This window comes from Pimephales promelas, chromosome 16 (assembly GCF_988280905.1).
Source record: "Pimephales promelas chromosome 16, fPimPro1.hap1.1, whole genome shotgun sequence".
NCBI lineage: Eukaryota > Metazoa > Chordata > Actinopteri > Cypriniformes > Leuciscidae > Pimephales > Pimephales promelas.
The window spans coordinates 23,143,607-23,168,978 of NC_142784.1; the positions used below are offsets into that span (position 1 = coordinate 23,143,607).

Genomic DNA, 25,372 nt, shown 5'->3' on the forward strand with positions numbered 1-25,372 from the left:
GGATCCCACTAATCAAACAACAGTGAAAAGTGCATCTGCAAGAAATATTTCGGTCCTGCGGGACACACTCTTACCCTTCACTGCTCTTTGTCCTCTCCAGGAGGAAGAATGATGGGATATTGGAGCTCTGCTTTAAATGAGAGAGAATCTCCGGAGAACAGATACCAGGTTATAATATGATGTTTTAGCCTAGAGCCTGAAACCTTGAAAGTGGCAGGAGAGGCTTGTTAACCCCAAAAGCCAAATTAGGAATGTTAAACACGTGATCCGAGATCTGTGAAGCTTGAGATTTATCAGCCATTAGCGCGATGGCGATTGGATCTGTTGCTTGCGCAGATCTTTCAGCACACAGATAATGAGAGAGTGGATTAGAAGAGGAGTAAAGCAGAGGAAAAAAAAACTGACAACAGTCCAGTGTTATTTTAGTATCATTGAGATCATTGAGCAATTTACATCATCAAGTAACAAGTATTTGATGGTTTTAGCTTTATACGTTCTACTTCCACTCATCTGATTATAAAGCAGTTATCTCATCATGTAGCAAAAGTGATTATGGCGCGGCAAGACAAACCCTTGCATGTTCCCTGAAGATTCTTTCTACAATAACAACTTGCAGATGCACTAATCTTCAAGTGCTCTCCATAGTTCAGCTGTGGCCCACAGCTCTTCACAAACTCATGCACACTTCACTTCACACAACAAAACATCACGCTGACACACAAAAAAGGAAATTACGCGGTCCCCGCTGAACAGAGATCCCTCAAACAGATGTCGTTTGTAACAGAAACAAGGACAATAACTGCCGCTGAAATATTTGACATCTCGTTACGTATTAATATTGATGACTGGACTGCACAGAGAGGAAAATTATGAGACGGAGACTCTAAATAATAAATAATGCAGTATGATATTCTTCCTGCAATCCATCCTCCCCTTCAGCTTTGACTCAATCAAAAAGTGATGCCCCCAAAAAATGAGAGAAGAAGGCGATGTCAACTCTATCACTGCTGAATAAAACATTGACATAAGTTCCCAGTGTGGCATTTCAAATTCTCTTTTCATATTCTTCATCTGACGCGCTAGAAAATCCTGACAGCTTGGCTCCTTTGCCACCTTTGTGTACTACTGCACTGCTTTTAGTTTGACAAGAGTTTCCAGAACATTATGAAGCAAGACCACCATGACCCCTTCGGGATATTAAGAGTCCATGTTTCAGGCAGAGAGTGAGCTGCTTTTGTGCAAAATCCCATCCTTCATTCAAATTTGAACCACATGGAAGGATTATATATTAGCGTAATTATTAAATAAAATAAATAACCTGCATAATACATAAATCAAACTAAACTTTAAATTATATTACACTATGTATATCATTGCGCATAGTCGTTAGCATGTAAATATTAGACAAGCTGGCTAAATTAGCATACCACATAAATGCTACTATGTCTAATTGAAGACTTTAAGTGTCAGATTTATATATTTTTTTAAAATATTCACAATATTATCATATTTACATAGGACTCTTTGAATCCTATAATGATTCAGATGTAAAAGGGAATAATAATTATTCTACATTAAATCTAACATAACTGTAGATGTCAAATATTATACTTATTTGCAGATGTATTTTGTGTTTTTATATCATTTACATACATAACCATTTTAAAATAAAACTAAAGATTCACTGTATTTTTGCTTGCACCATGAAATTACTGTATTTGTATAGTTTAGGCGAGTATTTATATTATACAGAGAATTAAAATGTCCCAAAATACACTAGAGTTTGATTATTCTACTTAATTAATTAATCAATTATTTTTTTTAATCCATATTCTTAAATATGACTTTTTTTATATCTTTCAAAAAATGAATTATTTAAAATGTGAAAGTCACTTGTATACAGTTAATTTAACTTCACAAGGGAAATAAAATGTTCAAATTACAAAAATATTGATGAACCATGTTTATTATTTATTACAGCCAGCACTAGTCAGACTAGTCATTACTCAGCACTAATAAGATAAGTGGAGACATTTAATAGTATTGATTTGCAAATAAGCAAACTTTATACATATTATTACTAAAACAGGGTATTATATCAAAATGTTAAACTTAAATATACTAAAATAAGTTTATTATGAACGTGAAATAGTGAAATAATATATCATATAGTATTTTAAAAATGAGAAAATAGATTTTCTAGCTAAATATGTGCTACAAATACAATACAAATGTCCAGACTTAACATTGGGGCAAGAATATGTTAGCATTTTTAGATCAATGCTATGCAAACATATCGTTCAATATCAGTTGAAACTTCTACAACAACGGGTAAGATTGATTATTAATTCAGATTATTTTACCTAAAATCACCACACAAACGGTCACATACAAATGCGGACATGTTCATAGTTAAGCATTTCAATGGGCTTAAACAGCTCCCGCAGATTTACTTCACAAATAACTGACAGTAGTGACCTAAATATGATTTTCTTTACAATAATCAATACTAAAATTCCGCAATACATTTTTACATTTTATTCATTTAGCCGATGCTTTTATCCAAAGCGACTTACAGTTGCTATAGGCCTATACGTCAGAGGTCGCACGCCTCTGGAGCAACTAGGGGTTAAGTGTCTTGTCTCACAGTGGATTCGAACCCGGGTCGCTCACACCAAAGGCATGTGTCTTATCCACTGCACCATCATCACACATTAGTGTCATGCGCACATTCAAGCGCAGACGATATTTAGTTTCTTGGCTCATTTTGACCAGATCATTGAATAAGTGAGTTGTTGACTCGTGAACAGCTGCAATCGGATCAGTCCGATTCATGAATGAATCGTTCAGTGTGTTTTGTGAACCAATTAATCAGGTTCAGGTTCACGAATCAGACATCGCTCTTGTGTCTTTCTTCAGTTAGAAGGGGTTCTTCAGTTAGAAATAACAAGGAACAAAGTGTTTTATGGAATGTAGTGGAATAAGAGTAAAAGTTTCCAATAAAATAAGTACAGTACTTTAGTAAACAAGTAAAAATACTCACTGCTTTTATGTAATATATAACAGATAAAGCATTAGAAAAAGTCCCTCATGAGAACCAAAGAGGTAAAGAGCGTCCTGTCAGAACGGGGTAACGCTTCATCTTCTTCGGTTGCCCCCCCATCACCCTCTACTCTCTACAGACACTATAGCATACAATTAGACTCATTGGCCACTCTCAAGGTCAGCTGTATAGAGCATACTTTGAGAGAACAAATTGAGACAATAATAAGATTAGGCACTTCTTTCTTTATTTCCCTAATGGCTTTGCCCTCCATTAGCTTGTGGAATTAAGACGGATAACTTCTCAAAGCGTTCTCGTTTTTGTAGCGAGAACTTAGGCTGCAGACAAGTGCTCTGGTTTATGACCCTTTCCCCTGGAATATATGAATATCACTGTGGCCTTTTTGTTCATTTCCAAAAATTTACTTTCCTCCCTGCGGTGCCTGCAAAAAACGGACAAATAAATCAGCAGCGCGCCGTGAAGCTGCAACTGTTTTTTAAATAAATAACATTTCCGCCGTAAAGGGCAAGCGTTCGTAGCTAAACAGAATTTGTAGCATGCAAGATTACCATCTCATCAACAGGATGTTAGTGGCTGTCAAAATAGGATTTATACTTTCCCGCTTCACTGAGTCTTTTTAAACACATCTATGTCTGGCATTAAGGCTTCCTTGAATTATTGAAATGAACATTTGAGAATGAATAATTCCAGGATAAAACAAGAGGAAGCAGATTGTTTCGTTCTATGTATCCTAAACAGCAAAACTTTGAATGTAATTCAATGGAAATGCCTGTTTCAGGTGACAGTATATCCAGGGGTTAAACTGGAATTTTGGAGTAGGAGAACCTTTTAAAATCTGGTGGTGATTCTGGTTCCCCAGGTAAAATATGACAAGCAACTAGGACAAAAAAAAAAATAATGATTTATCACGGTTTCTCAGCAAAGCCATTCAACCGTCTGAAGCATCTTTTTATGTGTATTGTGCATTGCCAGATTAGAAATGACAGTAAATCACCTTAAGATGTATTTATTCTTAATCATTAAAATATGTTATAGGCGCAGGACTGTGTGTAATTTTTACAGCTATCTGTTAAAATGGTACTGCAATCCAAATTCAAAATATTGGAGATAGTGCTTTCCTTTGCAACCTCCTCCTCATACTCGGTGCTCATGTGGGTTGCCAGATTGAGGATACACAAAAGAAAATGAGTGTAAATGAAAGTGCAAAGCGATAAGCTGCCCAACAAGTTGATCAACTAATATATATGTTTTCAATGTTTTTGAAATTCCGAGTTCTTTTTAGGTCAGGTAGAATGTGTGATCTCTGAAACAGTTCATTTGCTGGCTTCCAAGGCTGCAATATGCTGTGTTTTCTGCCAACTGGCAACACAGGGTGTCAAAATACTATTGGGTAAATAGGCAGTGGGGGTGATCACGCAGACCAACAAAAACAGACATTCCGAATACATGACAAATCTATACGGTCAAAAGCTAAAAAATGGTCACCTTAAACAGTTATACTTTTCTTTTTAAATTATTCTACAATTAGCAAGCTAATAGTTTAGCCTAATTACGCTTTTCAAATTACCCCCAAATTGTCACATGAAGTTTTTAACATTCCACACTTTGTTTTTTGGGGGGTTAATTAAGTTTATCACAAATATGTTTGTAAAATTGACTTTTTTATTTAGTTGAATTTTCAGTACTCACACTATTTATACTACAAAACATTATAGAATGGTGCACAAGAATGGTGCACTTGTTTAGCTACAAAAATATTTAACAATAACACACTATGATTCTGATTAGGCAGCAAAGAAGTGGGATAATGCATGACACAATTTAACCCCTCAGTATAACATATTTCCTTGTGATGTGACTCACCCTGCTGATGAGCTCTCCTACCATGCCCGTCCAGGTGCCATTGGCGCCAGGCACCCCGTAAACGCCATCCCCAACTAGCCGAATACGGTACTTGAACTTCAGGATATCTGCCAACTCCTTCAGCATGTCCACGCAAATTCCCTCGTAGCGCTCGTTCCCTTCGAGTTCCTGGTGATTGGCTCTCAGCATTACATACGGATTCTCCTGTGAAGACATCATTGTCAGCACTTGCATCTAAAGAAGCTCTCAGAGCACTTCTGTATCAATCGACACAATTTTGTTTGATAAGAGATTGTTTGAGTTGGCAAGTCATTCGAGCTATGTTTCCATTCTGAAGTTTTAAAATGTACTTAATTGAGAATAACTGGAATACTACTTTAAACATTTGGGAACAAATAACCATTTCCATCCCATGTGTTCAAGAGGACAAAATCATCATGTCTTGGGAAACTGTTACTTATTAATAATAATTAAGAAAGTGTTAATAATTAAAACGGAAGTTGCAAACTTTTTCCTGTACAAATTGCGCCTCAGAGATGTCATGTTATCTTTTCATGTTATCCTCCGTCATGTTATCTTTGCGTTCGGAGGTGGATGCCTGACGTTTGGGAATGCTATCGTTTGAGATTGAAAGGTAACACCAAATCAATTTGAGGACTGACTTTGGCTCAGGCCTTTCAGAATGACTAAAACTATATTGTGAGAAGGAGTGAAATGAGATTGGATCACTGGATAGTCCAGTTATCCAATCATATGATTTTTTAATGTGTTTTTTGGTTGCAACATGAGGAATTTATCTGGTTTATGCACGTTTTAAGATTTTATACGCATCTTGCCATTTTCATCCAGCGTCTTTTAATGTGATTTCCCAAAATTGGAAGGAAACATAGTTTGGAAACATGGTCTCTGTGACTTATGTGAGGCCTCCAAAAGACCAAGTTCCAAATTTATCGGTTTGTTTTCTCATGCTGCCCAAAAATTTAACAGATTTAAGAGGCAATCTGTGGTCAAAATAAAGGCTTCGTAAAAATTTCATCCCACCATAATTCAATAAACATTCGCTGTTGCTCACTGTCATCCACTGAGATACAGATGTTTTGCTAGTGGGCATGTTGGTCGAGTATGTTACTGCCATTTTCAAACGCTTTGCATAAATTTAACAGAACCTCATTCATAAACAGTCACTATAGAATGAAGCCAGTCATAAGCTTTCCAAAATCACTTTTTGTTATAACTGAAAAAACAAAACGAAAAAAAAAAACGAGTTGAGGCAAGACAGACACTAAAGTGGGTATGTTGTACTTAAGATTTGTTTAGCGCAGACTGGTCAACTGGAGAGAGTGTTTCATTTTCACCAGTAAATCTGACTCGCTCTACTCCGATGCTTTGAGTGGCAATCTGAAGAGCTGACGATACTTTTCAGTCTTTCGCATTGCCATGGCAACATTTTTTTTCCTGCAGGTCCTGCATCCCTGATATTTAAAGTACCCAGTGGCCACGCTCCAGCTGGCCATGGAACAGCAACAGCTGGGTCTTGCGGCCTGTCAGACGAGGGGGAACGTCAATGGCCATGTTCCGACAATTCAAATAAACCTGAACCCTATTAATGCGAACCACTCATATCCATCCAAATAACACGATAAGCGTTCGTTCACCTCATTTGTATGTCCATAAAAACCACACGCTGTATTTGCAGATGGATGTTTGCACCTTGGACCTGACGAAGCCATGGCACAAAGAGCAACCGTTTTGGCCCAGAGAGTCTGACACTCTATAAATGCAAATCCTTCCATTTTGTTCATTAACCGGTTGAATCATCCACGCATGTTACCGTCATGGCTCGCACTGACACCTCTGCGGTGGTTATTATGCAGAAAGGCACAATATAAATGCAAATTTCCATCACTTACAGCCTGCTGGAGGCACTCAAGTATTGCAGCCGGACACTTTCTCTCAAACTAGGCTTATTAAAGGGCAGCATTTCATGGGCCAGTTGCATATTAGACAGACGGTTTCAAAGAACGGAAGCAAGCTAATAAACAAACCTTCTGGATTAAATGACTAGGTCTAAGCACTGGGTAAGAGAAGTCAATGGTTTTGGGTCATTACGTGTCACCCATAACTAGCCTCCGGTCTGATTGATGGCTGAGTAAAAGAAAAAGGAGTGATTACACATGTTGCTTCAAAATCCATTATTAGCAGAATCAATGAAAAGATGTAGGAAAAGGAAGTTAACTGTGCACAAACAGGACCGGACATTGCCATCTACAGTATATGAGAAAAGGAGCACTGGCATAAATCACATCACCTTTGCTTAGCAAGCTAACAGCTTAGCCTTATAAATGACATCACATAATATTACAAAAACTGCAAAATGGTCAAATTAAACATTTTTCTTTTGTGTTTTCAGTTAGCAATATATAGCTTAACCTTTTACATTATATGCCAGCTTACAATACCAAAGCTTAAAAGGGCCAAATAAAACATTTTCACATTAATTTGTTTTCAGTTAACTTCATCAATTAAGCTTACATATTTTAAATTACATATCATGTAATATTACAGAAGCTACAAATTTGGCAAAATTACCCAGATTGTTTTCAGTTAACATCGCAAAGCCTTTTAATTTACATATAACTTAACATTAACAAAGTTAAAATGGGCAAATAAAACATCTCTACTTTCTTTGTTTTCAGTTACCCTTTGGTTATCAAGGCACTGTGACATCTTAGTCTTTTTCACATGTTCACACATAATTTAATAGAGTAAAGCTTATGCGTATTTGGTGTGCTTGTCCGAGGACAGGGCCCCGAGCTGGCCCGAGCCCAGAGTACTACCCCCATCCCAGGTTGGAATAGGAATAGGTAGAGGTAAGTCTGCTGTACCTGTATTTATACCTCCCGATGCTAATTGAGTTGAGTTAATGAATGTGTTCTTCCCATGTTAATTAGGTTAATTATCTGAACATTCTCCTCAAGAACTTTGTTAATACAAAAATCATTAGATCACATTTCAAACTACAAATGAGCAATAAATAAAATTGTGATTTAAACAATTCCTTTCCAGCTAGCCTCAAGGTCTGCTAGATGATTGAGTGACAGAAAACGGAGCGACTACATATTTACATTTAATAATTCATTATTAGCAAAACTTCTGGAAAGAGGGAGGAAGCGATTGAGGAAGAGGAGCAAGGTTAATGTGAACACACAGGACCAGTCCTGGCAGATCGCCATCAATCTCAGAAATGGGGCACGGGCATCAATCAACTGAGTGAGTGCTGTTATCAGGCCAAGCAATCCTCTCTTCCGAGCTTGAATGATTCCATAAAATCTGCGGGTCACATCAGAGAAAGAAACTTTCCGTTTAATAGCGCAGACAGTGAGATTAAGGGCACTTTGAGTGTCAAGCCTGCCAAATGCAACATTCCTCACCAGTCTGGGATCAGCGGCAGATTTGATTCTATTTGTTTTCTTGGAAGGCTGTCAGCTGATGAAATCAATTTTACAAATATAGCATGGCGGCAGTCTGGTTTGGTGCGTTTTTGAAAGCAAACACATTAAAGTCAATCTCACTTCAAATCAAATCTCAAAGCTTTTTGTTCAGAAAGTGAAGAAAAATTGAAATTGCGTGTTAGCATTTATCAGACAATCCCAAAAAGTGAGTTGACTGGTCCACTACTCCCTCTTATGTCTCTTGCTCTGTCTGATAGCTCTCACAGAAACAGAAATTGTTCACAGAGGCTGCACATTGCATGAGGATAGCGCCTCACATTGTATATTTATGAACATTTCCAATTGCTGTACGAATAAAGGTTATTTGCTTCTTCTTGAACACAATAAAAGTGGTCTGTCCGCAGAAGATGGCGATCGTGAAACCGTTTCTGCAATCTTCTCCAAGTTTCTGAAAGAGCACTTTATCGCCATCATTGATTACAATGAGCATAAATTCAGCTGCTGAATGTGAAGACTCTCTTCTTTTCTTTAAGGTGATGCAGTGATACAGTATCCACTCCATATCATACTGATATTGCACCCATATAGATTGATAATACTTTGCTCTTCGTTTTTTTCTAAGATGGGCTCTGAGACAATATGGGTCGGTAAAGGCTTACATGACTTTTCTCAAGGATTCAATTCAAGCATAACGTGGCTTTTGAAAAACACTGCAGATAGCATCACAGAAAGACGAGTTTATAGAGTGAACGGCAAGTGAACCCAGTTTCAGAGGCAAAAGAATATGTATTTGAGCTTAGAAAACAACAAAAAAGGTCCAAGCAACAGCTTTATCTGAGAAAGAAATGGGGTTTCTGCAGGGAAAGCAAATCAAATGACAGCAAACAAACGTTGAAGAAATATTAAACACAACCTCCTGTATTTGCACACACCGTCTGCGTTTTAATATTTGAATCACTAAGGGAATTATGCAAATCTGGTATTAACTGTGTCAGGTGGTACACAGAGTAAACCCTATATACAAGCTAATATAGTAAATGATTGAGATTCACGGTGGGAGTAATGTAAAAAAAAGCAGCTGGATTACCACATGCCAAAGTGGTGCAACTGTGAATTCACCTCTGGCCCCAAGGCCCACTGGTTGGCAACATACCAACGTTTTCAAACCAATTACAACTACAGGGGAAACTGTGGCCAACTGTAACACACTAAATGTATTCAATCTCAAACAAGCTAGCGCTCAGCATGTGCTTAGTAGAGTTCTCTCTACTAGAGAAAAGGAGTGTGATTGTTTCACTTGTGAGAAAAATGATAGAATACAGTTTTCTCCTATAAAAATTATAATGATACTTTAAATATGATCCAGTCTTCAACTTTCCAATTTTGGTGAGCTCTTGCAAATTGTAGCTTCTTTTTCCTATTTGTAGTGGAGATGAGTGGTACCTGGTGGGGTCTTCTGTTTCTGTCCATGGCCATCCCTTTATGGCCACCATGTACCCATTATGGCTACTTCCAGCAGGATAATGTCACAAAGCTTGAATCATTTCAAATTGGTTTCTTGAACATGAGTTCACTGTACTAAAATGGCCCCCACAGTCACCAGATCTCAACCCAATAGAGCATCATTGAGATGTGGTGGAACGGGAGCTTCGTGCCTTGGACGTGCATCCCACAAATTTCCATCAACTGCAAGATGCTATTCTATCAATATTGGTAGGCTTCTAACCCCAAGACTCAACTAACTCCCCATCTGTGATCCTTGAATAGTCTTTGGCCACTCAATCTTTCATCCTCACAATGCATTAAGACTATAGACACACATGTAATATCTTTAGTTAATTGGAGCTTCTTAATTATTGCCCTGTTGGTCAAAATGGGAATTTTCAAATTCTTTGACTATTTTCTTACAGCCACTTTCTATTTTGTGAAGCTCAACAATCTTTTGATGCACATCAGAACTATATTCTTTGGTTTTACTCATCGTGACGGATGATTAAGGGAATTTGGCCTTAGCATTTCCTCATATTTAAACTCCCGTGAAACAAGAAGTCATAGCTTTGATATAGCATAGATTTGACAGCACACACACACACATTCACAGAGGGCTAAAGTCAGCCTACAAAATGGCTTTTTATTTTTAGAAATTAAGGCAGTTTTTAATGTAATAATCCTAACATTAAAAGACTTCGACATTATAAAATAATTCATGACCCATTTATACACACATTATTTCTCACAGCTAAAAGAACTATTGCTATATAAAGGTCAGAAATTATTTGGCATAATTAATAGGTATTAAATGAGTAATATTATTCTGAGGAGTTCTCTAGTATATGCGAGGTCAAGTGAGTTCATTTTATATCCTATTAAATTAAATGTAACATTATGTCTTTACCAACTCTACCAAAGGCCATTGACCAGTATATCAATGAAGAATAATTACTCAATCAAAATACAGATTTGTGGTAGTCTGTGCGTTATGAAAGCAATGTAAAAATTTTACAAACAAGAGTTTTTTGTGTTCTTAATCGCTCTGGCTCCCTCTGCACATGATATAATGCCAGAAACATCAAGAGCAACTACAAAAAGCCACAGAACTGTTTGTTCAGTTTCGACAGCTTTACCACTGCAAGCGAACCAGCTCTAATATACGGTCTATCCTTACGAAAATGTTAGATCTAGCCCATATCACAAGGGTAAAATCCAATCTGTGTGTTTGTGTGTGTGCTGTAACTGCAGCAATGACAGAAAGCTCACAGCAGTAATGAAAACGCTGGTGGAATGGTCCACAGGTGCTGAGTTCTGGAGCATGTTTTCAACTGTGCAGCGTTTACTGAGATAAAACAGACTTTGCAATCAGCCGGTGATGAATGGGCCGTGATAGAGTTGAAATTGCTCTTCGGTGGCTCTTTAATGCGGCCAAAGTCTTTCTATATCTTTAAAGAGGAATAAACAAATGGTGCAAATTCTCCCCAGTTCTCCTAGCTGCTACATCAAGCACATTAACAATAAAAGATCTGAGAGAAACTAATCGTTCCACCTGTATTCCACTCTTTCCTTTAGTGAGACACACACGCACACCCTCCCTGACATAATCATCTCTATTTCACTTACTGCACGGTCGTTTGTTTTCAAAAACCCTGAAAACACCAGCATATATGTTGTGTTGTGTAGGATGCTGGTGTGCTGATGTTCCCACCAGACTTTTAAACAAACTGTAAATATTCTGAATATTTTGAGACGCGGCATGAAATGAAAATTGTGAATATCCTATTGAGATGTATATCCAAGTGAATTGGGAGTTGATTGATATTGCTGGATTGTTGTTGTTTGCTAACTGATCTAAAACTGAGAGCAATCCCACTAGTGAATTTTTGCTGGACAGCATGATTTCAGCAGTTCTTATCATATCATTCATCAGGGATAAATTGTGACTTCAGAAGATTTCTCCCTCTATCCTAAACAAGGCCACTTTACACCACCTATTTGCTGGTTCTTCAAGCACTTTATTCTCTCATTCTCAGTCACTTCATTTCTCTTTCTTTTCTAGTGAGGGATGACCCAGCCAGATATGCGACATCCAGCCTAAGGCTGCGGAGAGCCTCTTTTTTTCTCATCACTATATACAGTGTATGAGAAGATGAGAAAATTGCCCCCAGATAACAGCCTAGCGGATTAAATCTTCAATTGGGGGTTGCTGCTCCAGGACATGCTATCACACACATACTTGTTAGTTTCCACTCATCTCAGAGGAGAAGCATCTTTATTTAGATCAGTGCTGAACCCTGAGGTGATTAGAGAATAGAGAGAAATTGTCTTGAAGCAAAAGAGTATACTGTATGTCATTCCCAGAGGGTGTGTGTAAACCTCTTGGCTAAATCATTAGGGTGTGTCCTCTACTGAGGAACGTGACCCAGAGTGGAAAACAGGACTTACCAGGATGGTAGTTATGGTGAGTGTGGTGTTGAATAGCGTGTCTGTCACATTAAGTGATGGAAGCTTCCTCTCCATAGACAGTCCTTGCTCTGAATGCCACTGACCGATCTGTAGGAGAAACACACTGAGAGTTATACTAAGCCTTCAAGCCAACTCTGTGTAGTAGAAGATCCAATAACATAAAGAGAGCAACCATTTAGCCTTAAAGGGATAGTTCACCCAAAGTGAGAGTTCTATCATAATTGCCTCATCGTCAAGAAATGTTAGACTGCCAAGCTCCCAAAATAACCAAAAAGCCCCATGAAAGTATCAAAACATAAGTCTGTATGACCTATGACTTATATTTCATGTCTTCTGCAACCATATATTCACACTTTGGGCCCTTTTTGCAAGTATCAAGCAAGTATCACGCGCAAAGCGCAAGTAACTTTGTGGGCGGATCTTGGGCACTGATGCTATTTTACCGGCAGGATAAATAACTCTTTTGCCCGATGCAAGTTTAAAAGGGGTTGGTCTGAAGTAGCTTCAATATTCATAGGTGTGGTTTGTGTGTAATGGAAACAATCCAATAAGGGCATCATATCACATTTTCCTTTAAAGAGCTTGATGAACGAGGTGCGCTTGTTCCATGGCGCTATTGCCAGGTGCGCTTCACAATTGTTCACACTCTGTATTTATGGCAAAGCATGCATGTTTTTATTTCTTCTAATGTAAGCTATTCATTGCATGGTATAACATTTACTCAGTGCATATAACAAACTTGTTAAATTTGATTTGGGGGCATTTTGGTGGGATTTTTGCCCCAAGCCAAAAATGGTGGCATTTTTTTTTTGTCATTCTGAACCATAACATTCTCAGTTCCTATTTATTTTCATATTAAAAAGAGTGACTGTCACGGTTCATGAATCCACTGTCTCATTCTGATGTTTGTGTGTGTGTGTGTGTATAAGTGGGCGTGGTTACTAATTCCATTGATTGTCAGCACCAGCTGCGATTCATCACCGCTTCCTATATAATGTCAGTAATTTCAGTCTCATGTTGTCAGATCGTTGTGGCTTCCCCGGTGTTGTGTCCTGTTCCTGTGTGGCTTCAGTCTTCTCCCCGTGTGGATTTCCTGTCTCCGTGATCGTCATCGTCTTTACGTCTTCACGGTTGGATTGTTTATTGTTCCTGGTTCCTGTCACTGAGCACGCCGATCATCATCACATCTCTCCGGGTTGCCCATCAACGTCCCTGTGTCTTACCTCCACCTGAGTGTTTGTTCCCCGATCTGTGTGTCACCTGACCAACTTGAATAAACAGTTTTACTTGCTATTGTTTCCTACTGTTTCATAACAGAACGATCTGACCAATCATGGAAGCAGCAGGTTCGAAGCTGAATGATTTCATCGCACACAGCATCTCTAGAATGGATCATCAAGGAGAAGAGATTGCGAACACAGGTCGTGCGGTTCAGGCACTCGTGACACAGGTGTCCGAGCTCACCCAGCAGCTTCAACTTCTACGCGGTCCCACTGCGCCGCCCACACCGCCCGTTCAACCCCCACCGGTACCGCATGAGAGTCAACCGGAGCCCCGTCTTCCCACGCCTGAGGGCTATTCTGGTGAGCCTGAATATTGCAGAGCTTTTCTCACGAGATGTTCCATGCACTTTGCTTTGCAGCCACGGACATTTCATAATGAACAGTCTAAAGTAGCGTTTGTGTTGACTCTCCTATCGGGGAAGGCGGCACTCTGGGGAACGGCGGTGTGGGAGAACCAGGACAGTTGTTGCAACTCGTTCCAGGCACTCTCCGAGGAGATAAAGAGAGTATTCGATCGTGCGGTGGCGGGTAAGGAGGCAGCCAGATTACTCGCGGATCTACGCCAAGGGGATGGCTCGGTGTCGGATTACTCTATTCGTTTTCGCACCCTGGCTGCAGAGTGCAAATGGAACGAGGAGGCGCAGTGGGACATGTTCCTGCATGGGCTGGCTGACCGCGTTCAAAGAGAAATATATATCTTGGACCTTCCTAAGACTTTTAATGGTCTGGTGGAATTGGCGATGAAGGTCGACTCACGCTTAAATCGCGTGAATTCTCGTGCACGCTCTAATCGACCACAACAGTACTTTGAAGAACCACGAGGTGGCGACGGGAGCGCGGTCAGCCCAGTTTTCGACCACGAGCCCATGCAGATTGGAAGAGCTCGGCTTTCCCGGGAGGAGAGAGAAAGGCGGAGGTCCCAGGGACTCTGCCTGTACTGTGGTAAGGCTGGCCATTTCCTCCACTCTTGTCCAGTAAAAGAGCAAGCCCGATAGTAAGTATGAGGCTACTATCGGGTGGGATCTCCGTCGAGAAGACCTCATCTACATCATCAACCCTCCTCCCGGTAAGACTGAGATGGGCAACATCCACGCACCCCACTCAAGCACTTCTGGATTCGGGAGCAGAGGGTAATTTCATGGACTACAGTCTTGCAGTTAAACTTCAGATTCCCATCACTGCCCTTAAACATGCTATTTCTGTCAACGCACTCAACGGACAGGAACTTCCCAGGATTTCTCACTCTACTGAACACATCACACTTGTCACATCTGGCAATCATACTGAAAGGATTTCGTTTCTACTCATGGACTCACCTCTGACACCGGTGGTTTTAGGGCACCCATGGCTCTCTAAACACAACCCCCGTATCGACTGGCACAACAATTCCATTTCCTCCTGGAGTAACCACTGTCATGAGTCATGTTTGTTGTCTGCCTGTTCGTCTGTGTCCGATTCTTTGTTTCAGAACGAGGCAATGGATTTATCTAACGTGCCCGCAGAGTACCTAGACCTGAAGGAGGTGTTCAGTAAGTCACGAGCTGCTTCTCTTCCTCCGCATCGTCCCTATGACTGTGCTATAGATTTACTGCCAGGTAAGTCTCCGTCTAAGGGCAAACTTTACTCTCTTTCCATTCCTGAGAGGGAGGCTATGGAGAAATATATTTCTGATTCTCTCGCCTCTGGGTTCATTCAACCTTCCTCTTCTCCTGCGGGGGCGGGGTTCTTTTTTGTTGGAAAGAAGGATGGATCTTTGCGACCTTGCATTGATTACCGAGAGCTGAACAACATCACGGTAAAGAATAGGTATCCTTTGCCGTTGATGTCTTCAGCTTTTGAGAGGTTACAGGGAGCATCCATTTTCACAAAATTGGACTTGCGTAACGCTTATCATTTGGTTCGCATTAGGAAGGGGGATGAATGGAAAACTGCTTTTAATACCCCTAGGGGGCACTTTGAATATTTGGTTATGCCATTCGGTCTGTCCAACTCCCCAGCGGTTTTCCAAGCACTCGTTAATGACGTGTTGAGAGACATGGTCGATCAGTTCATATATGTCTACCTGGATGACATATTGATTTTTTCTTCGTCTCTCCAGGAACATGTTCAACATGTCAGACGAGTGCTTCAGAGGTTGTTAGAGAATGGGCTTTTTGTCAAGGCGGAGAAATGCGATTTTCATGCACAGTCTGTTTCCTTCCTAGGGTATATCGTCTCTTCTGAGGGAATGCGCATGGATCCTGACAAGGTTAAGGCAGTGATGGATTGGCCAAGCCCGGATTCCCGTAAGGCCCTACAGCGGTTTCTGGGGTTCGCCAATTTCTATCGGCGTTTCATTCGCAATTACAGCCAACTAGCCGCGCCTCTGACCGCTTTGACCTCCCCCAGAACTGCGTTCAGGTGGTCAGATACTGCCGAGGCGGTATTTGCCAACCTCAAGAGTCGTTTTATTTCGGCTCCGATTCTTGTCACCCCTGATCCTACACGTCAGTTCGTGGTGGAGGTCGATGCGTCAGAGGTGGGGGTAGGTGCAGTTCTTTCCCAACGCACTTCCTCAGACGACAGGATGCACCCATGCGCGTTTTTTTCCCATCGTTTATCACCTGCCGAACGTAACTATGACATTGGTAACAGAGAGTTGTTGGCAGTCAAGTTGGCGCTGGAGGAGTGGCGACATTGGTTAGAGGGTTCAGGGGTTCCCTTTATCGTTTGGACCGATCACAAGAACCTTGAATATATTAGATCTGCCAAAAGACTTAACTCCAGGCAGGCTCGGTGGGCACTTTTTTTCGGACGTTTTGATTTTGTTCTCTCGTACCGCCCGGGTTCTAAAAACATCAAACCCGATGCCTTATCTCGTATTTTTGATCCATCCGAACGCCCGGTGACTCCCGAGTGTATTTTACCGGGGAAGGTAGTTATCTCCGCACTCACATGGGAGGTCGAGTCGAAGGTCAAGACGGCCTTAGAAGGGGTAACGCCTCCGCCCGGTTGCCCACCGAGCCGTTTATTTGTTCCGGAGGGGTTACGGTCCGACGTCATTCAATGGGGTCACTGCTCTAGCGTGGCTTGTCATCCAGGAGTAAGTCGCACCAACGGCTTGGTAAAGCAACGATTCTGGTGGCCATTAATGGCTCGTGATGTTCACGATTTTGTTTTGGCTTGCTCAGTTTGTGCCACTAACAAGACGTCTAACCGACCTCCGGATGGGTTACTTCGACCGCTGTCTGTCCCTTCGAGACCCTGGTCCCACATCGCGCTAGATTTTGTCACCGCCCTCCCGCCGTCTAATGGCATGACGGTTGTTTTAACCGTGGTGGACCGGTTTTCGAAGGCGGCACATTTCATTCCCTTGCCCAAATTACCCTCAGCCAAGGAGACAGCGGTCGCAGTCATTGATCACGTCTTTCGGTTACATGGCCTCCCGAAGGACGTGGTGTCTGACAGGGGTTCCCAATTTGTGTCCAAATTTTGGCGAGAGTTTTGTAAGTTATTGGGGGCTACGGTCAGCCTGTCATCGGGTTATCATCCCCAGAGTAATGGTCAATCTGAGCGAGCCAACCAAGACTTGGAGAGAACGTTACGATGTTTGGTAGCTAAGAATCCTTCATCCTGGAGCCAGCAGCTCTCTATGGTTGAGTACGCTCACAACTCGTTACCAATGTCATCTACGGGCCTCTCGCCATTTGAGTGTAGTGTAGGTTACCAGCCACCTATTTTTCCCAGTCTGGAATCCGAGGTCGCGGTCCCCTCCGCCCACGCATTCGTCCAGAGGTGTCACCGTACTTGGACCAGAGCCCGGGAGACTCTGCTCCAAGCAGGGAGGCGCATGAAGGCCAAGGCCGATCGCCACCGGTCTAAGCCTCCCGTATACGTCGTGGGTCAAAAGGTGTGGCTTTCTACTAAAAACATTCCGCTCCGCTCCGTTTCTAATAAGTTAGCTCCCAAATTCATTGGCCCGTTCCCTGTCACCAAGATTATTAGTCCGGTGACAGTCCGACTCAAACTTCCTCCGGCGTACAGGAGAATTTGTCCCGCCTTTCATGTATCCAAAATCAAACCCGTATTTTATTCTCCCATTAATCCGCCTGTCCCGGTTCCCCCCCCGCCGCGACTCGTAGATGGGGAGCCTACATATTCGGTACATCGTATTCTGGACTCGAGACGGAGGGGACGAGGATTTCAGTACTTGGTGGACTGGGAGGGTTACGGTCCGGAGGAGAGAAGTTGGGTTCCTGCTAGAGACATTCTGGATCACTCCCTTATCGATGATTACAATCAACAGGTAAGTGTGGCTGGGAACGCCAGGAGGCGTTCCTAGGGGAGGAGGTACTGTCACGGTTCATGAATCCACTGTCTCATTCTGATGTTTGTGTGTGTGTGTGTGTATAAGTGGGCGTGGTTACTAATTCCATTGATTGTCAGCACCAGCTGCGATTCATCACCGCTTCCTATATAATGTCAGTAATTTCAGTCTCATGTTGTCAGATCGTTGTGGCTTCCCCGGTGTTGTGTCCTGTTCCTGTGTGGCTTCAGTCTTCTCCCCGTGTGGATTTCCTGTCTCCGTGATCGTCATCGTCTTTACGTCTTCACGGTTGGATTGTTTATTGTTCCTGGTTCCTGTCACTGAGCACGCCGATCATCATCACATCTCTCCGGGTTGCCCATCAACGTCCCTGTGTCTTACCTCCACCTGAGTGTTTGTTCCCCGATCTGTGTGTCACCTGACCAACTTGAATAAACAGTTTTACTTGCTATTGTTTCCTACTGTTTCATAACAGAGACTAGGATGTGGAAAAATAATTAACTTGTTTATGTTTCACAGAAGAAATAAAGTCATAAAGGTAACAGTGAAACAAAGGCACAATGAGGAAAAAATTAATGACCATTTCAATTCCTGCAAGAACTATTCCTTTAAGGCTCAATGTCAGGTGGAGGAGAATGCGGAAGAGAGCTTTCGAGAGAGACACACACACACACACACACATACTTTAAAGGAAGTGGTGAAGGGACATGCGCTCAATCAGAGATGCAACAGAATGCATTCATTAACTCAATTACACCCCAATTCTCTGAAGCGAGCCAATGTCCTCGTTATCATTCCGGTTTTGGCTGGCACCCCTCTGCTAGACCACCAATATGGGGGCAACACTGCCTTTAATGGGAGGCTGAGTCTCCACCCAGCACACATGGCAGTCCTAAATCACCCATCATTTTTATTTTTTATTATAATTACAAAGCTGCATGGTTCATTGGGTCTCCTGCTTAAAGTGTTCTGCAGAGGTGCCGCTCTATTTATCTTCCCTTCGCTACCTGATCCCCTGCATTTATGTAGACCCAAACGACACAGGGGAGGATGCTGCAGCATTGCACTGGATCTAAAATTACCTGCTCTCTGAGATAGCAAGATATCAAAGGCCACAAACAGAGAAGAAAGTTCTTCTTTTTTGTTTTAAGTTAACTTTTTTGTATATAAGCAAAAAAACAACCTAGTAGTATTGTCAAGGACTTTATGGATACTACAGCCAGAGAAACCAGGAATATTTCCCCAGATCCTGCATGCATGGGTCACCTTGGGTGAAATATTCCTAAAAACAAGGGCAAAATACATCTGGTCTAGCTTGACTTATGTTGCAAAGGAGAGCAGTTGCTCAAGATCCTCATGAGATCACAAAATGCTGAGGATGATCCTTTTGTAAATAGCTCAACATTCTTTCAAGTGTAACGTGTTTCTCAAAGCACATAGCAAAAACATTCTTAATCGTTAATTTTGTCTTGTTTTCCAGTTGAATTATCCAGAAAAAAGGATATATTTACTTGAAAAGCAAAGACATTAAACTTATATGCTTTCAGAGAATATATTAAAGAAACTTAATTCAAGATATATTCTCTCAAAACAAGGCACTTCTTTTTTTTAAACCTTTAGTGACCCTGGACATCATTCACTACTCTCCTCCTCATACATTTTTTTTTAAGTTAAACATAAACCTTCTTAGTATTCCTCAATAAATTCATTATAAACAATATAACAATTCCACAAATTTTTTTGTGAAAAAAAAAAGTATAGATCTGTTGAAGATGTCAGCGATCAAAATATTGATTTTGAAGATGATGAAAATGATAATTTTGAGAATATGTTTGAGATGGCGAATATGAGCCAGATGATGAATGTAATGGGAAATGAGCTCTGACAATGAATTTTATATTATCACGACAGGTACAGATCTATCTGTGTTAGATATAGATCCGAGTCTCTAAAGACCCGAATGGTATTTCCGTTGAAAATAAAATGAATCCACTGCTCTTCTGTCTCATCTGAGGCTAGGAGTCGGAATAGTGTTCTGTGCTTGTCTGTGCAGCAACGACAGAAAAGTTTACATGCTTTGCTCAAACTTCTGCCACTGCGTTAGAACTGGTTACACTGTTGTGGCTTGCGAAAACCAAATGGTGGCCCCGTGGGTGGAAATTTGCAGATTACGGGTCCTAGATACACCGGGGACCTAATTATACCACTTAAAAATGAAAAAATTCCTATTTCCACATGTCACTTTAAAATAAAACTAATAATAATAATATATACATTTTTTAAAACATTTATATATATATATTAAAAATACCAATTTGACAATGAGATAATACAAATAAAATGAATACATGAAGACTCATAATAAACAGTTTTGCTTCTGAAGTAAATTAATCTTGTGTATAGATTTAGGGGAAAAAAAAGTTTTGCAGTAAATATAGTGAGAGATGAAGAAAGGAGAAAGTAAGAATGCAAGACCACATGGAAATATTTCCTCTGAGAATATGATCAAAAGATGCTTTCTATTTCGTTTCTTCCTCGCCTCTGTGGTAGAGATACAACCTTACTCTCAAATGAAATCCAGCAGCAGCCAAACAGCCTTGATGGCTCTGTGGAATGAGAAACACATGGCTGAGATGAGGAGCAGAGCTGAAAAGAAGCCACAGCTCCAAACATTTCAACTGAGAGAGGGTGCGATTTCAACAACAATTAGGATTTATTAGGAGAGACATTAAGAAAAGTGTGGAGGAGGATGTGTAGGCAGTGAGTGCAGTCAGGGACAGTGAGGGACTGTGCAGTAAAGCTGTGGGCAGAAGAGATTCTGGATATCCTCCAATAGGGAGGGACTGCTCTGAGAGTAGCCATCTACTCAACACAAACAGCTCTGACAAACACAAAGAAAAAAAATGGCCAGAGTGGCAAACTAGAACACACACACACACACACACACACACACACATAAGAACACACACACGCACATACACACACACACACACATAATGACACATAATGAGTCAATACATCATCTGGAAACATGATTTTTTGCCACACTCACACATAGATGGCAGTTTATTGTAACATTTACAGTATATTGTCTAAAATATTTAAGTAAAACATTAAAAACTAAAAATCAATAATTTTAAATGCTACAAGCAAATTTAGGCATCACAACATAATAATGTACAAATAATTTCGAGATTGGCTAAAGATTACCTTTACAATGTCTTTAAATGTTTAGTGTTTCTAAAAATCAATGTGTTAAAAATAATAAATTCTTTACTTTTTTGCGTTTATAAAACGGTTACCACACAATAAAAATATTAATTTCAAAAAAATATGTATTAGTGCAACTCTCATGAAGTAAAATCACTAAAAGCCTTCCTTCTGCTAGAAAAAAATAGTCCCTAACCATGAACAGCAACAACGTTCCAATGTGTAATTTGCATGAAAGCTAAAATAAAAAGCTTTCCTACATGTAGAAGTGAATGATTCCCATCTGACACAGTCCAGATACCATACAATATATATATACCTATATATATATATATATATATATATACCTATATATATAATTTGTTATTATAAACATAGTTGTTCTTGGTGTAAATTGACCTTTAAAGTAGAACAGTATACTTTCTGGGCAATAGTACTTGTGAAAAATACCAAAAAAATACATGCTTTTCCCAAGAGTATCTAATGAAAACGGTCTAAAGTTCAATGGCACCATTTGAGCGTTTGACCATGAAAGGTCTTTAGTTTGCTTTATGCCTTTGGTATAAATAATCACAACAAAGTGACTCATTTTCTACACTGGGCCCCTAAGAGGCTATAAGGGAGCAGTTGTGGTAATTAAGTGTGTAAAATGAGAGCAACAAGCCAAGGTAAATGGGAGTAACTGGCTGAGCAGGACCCATATCCTGTTCATTTAAACGAGTCGCGATTAATCAAGAGCTTTGAGTGCTTGTCATTAATTACCGCTGACAGGTACACAATATCAAAGTCAAATTTGAGCTCCACTGCTTGTACAAACAGTACTTACAGCATCTTGTATGCCTGATCAAAGCCCGTAATGTACTCAGGGACAGACTTCTCAAGTTCAACATCAGTCAGTCTGCAGAGGTGTTGTTGTAGGTTTTTTCCCACTGTAATGTTCTGTAAGAAAGTTCTGTGGAAGGTTCTGCTGAAGGTTGCAGAGGATAAAATTAAAGAAGAGGGATAAATGTACAACCCTGCATGTGTTTTATCTTTCTGTTAATGTCAGGTTAGTGACATTAGAGCTCTATACCTGGCTTCAACATATGCAATTATCACCTTAGCTGTGCCGACACACTCCTTCACGATTTATCTGTCTCTCGTCTTATCTCTCTCTTTTTTTTTTTACTTTTCCCATTCTGCTTCGCTATAAACCTGCCCAATAATGGAAACCAGTGGGGTGGCTGAAACAGGCAGGCAGAGTCTAGTACTGTATATTCTGTGAATGGAGGCATGAAGACACAGATCAATACAGTAGTGTGGGAAAGATGGAGGAGAGGAAGAAAGGGCAATGGATAAACCTTAGAAAGCACTGCAGTTCCAAAGATAACAAGAATGCCTATTGTGAGCTGCCAAAACCATCCAGTCAGTTCTCGAATGGAGCATAAGGACAAAAAGGGATCTGTATCTGTGTGTGACTTTATCAACCAGCTATCAATGTATGAGTACAGTGTCTCAGGAGTGTGTTTGGACATAAAGTGGGTGTATACAGTGGTTGAATGACACTATATATCTTTATGTGGAGCTCTGCCAAGCTGCCACACTACAAAGTGTCATCGCACCAATCTGTGAGTGTTCTTCACAAACCGGGTGGCCCTGTGACCCGCAACTCAAAAACAAGTCCACATCGCCTCGTTTGATGGCTGCCCATTGCCGTTTATTCAGAGGTCAGAATTCCCTCCTCTCATGTGGAACGAGGAGAATGTCACACCTGCAGTCATTAGCGGGAAACATACGCAGGCGGATAAAGAGTTAAAAGTTGGTTGGAAAGGTCAGGCGGGTATTCTCCCTTTCCAAATCTGACCTTTTACTACAATCAAAATTTCAATTTGCAGCACATAACCGCCAAAAGAAAAACATTTCTTGTTATTCCCAAATAGCAGAGCCAATTTCAACAATCATTATTTGGCATTATCCGCTAGCTGCAGGGCCATTGCCATAATGAGGAGACACTGGAGATCAGAGCCCGTCAAGCTCCACCCAAAGCACAGCTCACATCAAAGCTTTCTACAGACGACCCCCCCACACACATACTTAACAATGCTCAGCCGAAGCTCGCACTATCCGGATGCTCACACTGAAAGGAAGATATGCTGAGACCAAATCCTGCATACTGCATAGTCCCCTTTTTGTCATTCCTCATTCATCCTCTATCTCTGCTTTAGCTCTTTCCTCCACCAGCTCCAAGGTCCTGACTGGCTGTGCATGGGTAAATGGATAAATCAATTTCAAAGCACTTTATCAGCAAAAAAGTGAAAAAAGTATTAATAATAACAAAATGAATTTATGAAGACAGTTCACTTCGCGTATACAGACAGGAGCCATCTTAAAAAATAGTCTCGATAAGCCGATCCCCGAACGCCGTTCATACAGTTCAGAAGTTCGCTGAACTTCATACAGTTCAGATCACTCAGCACGACGTTCGTGGTTTGACTTATCGAGACGGCTCCTGTCTGTATACACGAAGTGAACTGTCTTCATAAAGTATCTTCTTATTAAACGGTCTGTACACTTACAAAGTTCTCAATGCTTCGTTTTGCATGTATGGAGCCTCATTATGTTACTGCGTTAGTGTGGGGCTATTTTGAGCCTTGTTAGTGGTATAAACTAGCGATTTCTTTTTACTTAGTCAATGCCCCCATTACTAGCATTATACGCTAAACAGTTTTTAGAGATAAAACTCTTTACATTCGATTATCATGAAAACAAATCTCAGAGAACGGTTGACTATGTACAGATGTTTTATTAGACCAAAGGTTCATTGTTCGCCGGAGTTCTCCTTTAAACGATGCCCAATCGGGTCCTAATCTTAGGGGCCTAAATGTGCCAAGAAAACATCCCCCACACCATTACACCACCACCACCAGCCTGCACAGTGGTAACAAGGCATGATGGATCCATGTTCTCATTCTGTTAACGCCAAATTCTGACTCTACCATCTGAATGTCTCAACAGAAATCGAGACTCATCAGACCTGTATGTAGAGAACATTTTAGCAATTTTGTTGCATATTTAATGAAACATTGCACTTAATAAAGATAATGGACAAAACTTATATGCACACTGCACAGGCCATCTGCATGAACTGATTGTGTCTGATTACAGTAAAACTGTATTCGTTATACAGTGAAAAACATTAATATAGCACTTTTCAGTGCTTTCCTGCTTTTTGCTTTCAACTTGCTACAGTTGAAATTTTTAAGAAACCAAGCACTGTCATGGTCTTGATGAATGCAACTGGTAGCATTGCTAATCTTAGTTTAGTTTCTCCCCAACGCTGATACACACTCACAGCAGGATGTTTTAATACATACACAGCTATTTGAATTCGATTATGTTCGCCTGGCTCTGTTAGCTTGTTCTTCCTTTTAACTGTTTTTTTCCCCCCTCCCAGCACGAGACCGCATTTATTAGGCCCGTCTGTGTCTTATGTGTGTTTTTTATCAGAGTGGCTGAAGACAACAGTAGTCTTAAGCTCTGTCAAGTTTGCTCCCCACGTAGAACATTGGAGAGGAGTCAACACTTCCAGACACACGCTGGGAGTTAAACTATGAGTTCACTCCTTGTCTTAAAAGATATCATGACACACCAGCTGGTTTGGCAAAAGCCTTGCAAATCAGCTTAAGACCCCTCCATTTAGACCATAAGGCACAAGTTCCTCACATTTTAAAGCATTTAAAGAGCTTCCCATGGAGATATTTTTATTTCCAAAGTACCCATTTCTCACATACTATACAGTTTGGTGCCAATATAAAAACATGTTTCTGACAGAATTTGGAAAAATGGAAGTTGAGGAGCATTTTGAGGACTTCAGCATTATCTCAGATAGAAATCGTGAATTACCCGTTTATGTCTTCATCCGAGCGGCAATAAAACTGTCACAGCAGCCATAACATTCCTTTGTAATGTACGCAATTTGTGTCAGTGCGTGAGCCTGCCTGGGGAGAGCAATAACATGGATGTGATGAAATATGAAGGAGTGGGCTTGCGAAGGCTGAATGATCAAAACTCTAGTACTGTAGGAGGTAAACAAATGAGAGGTATTTGTGAGTAAAAAAACACGTGTGATGTCAGGTCTCTTAAAGACCCTGGTATACTACTTCATGCGAAATTGAAGAACAAACTAGTGAGACGTCATTTCAAACGCTTTTTCACTGTTATATGGTAGGGGCGCAATGACACATCTTCTGAAAGACTA

At 40.6% G+C, this 25,372-nt stretch overlaps 1 protein-coding gene across 1 annotated transcript in view; it reads right to left on the bottom strand.

The window, feature by feature from the left end:
• The window catches only part of grik4 (glutamate receptor, ionotropic, kainate 4), a 353,328-nt gene that overhangs the window by 20,183 nt on the left and 307,773 nt on the right, over positions 1–25,372 (bottom strand). The window contains exons 12-13 of the mRNA XM_039670727.2: positions 12,316–12,423; positions 4,928–5,131 (exon numbers count right to left, since the gene is read on the bottom strand). Coding sequence (XP_039526661.1) covers positions 4,928–5,131; positions 12,316–12,423 — 312 coding nt within the window. The remainder of the gene's footprint in view (positions 1–4,927; positions 5,132–12,315; positions 12,424–25,372) is intronic.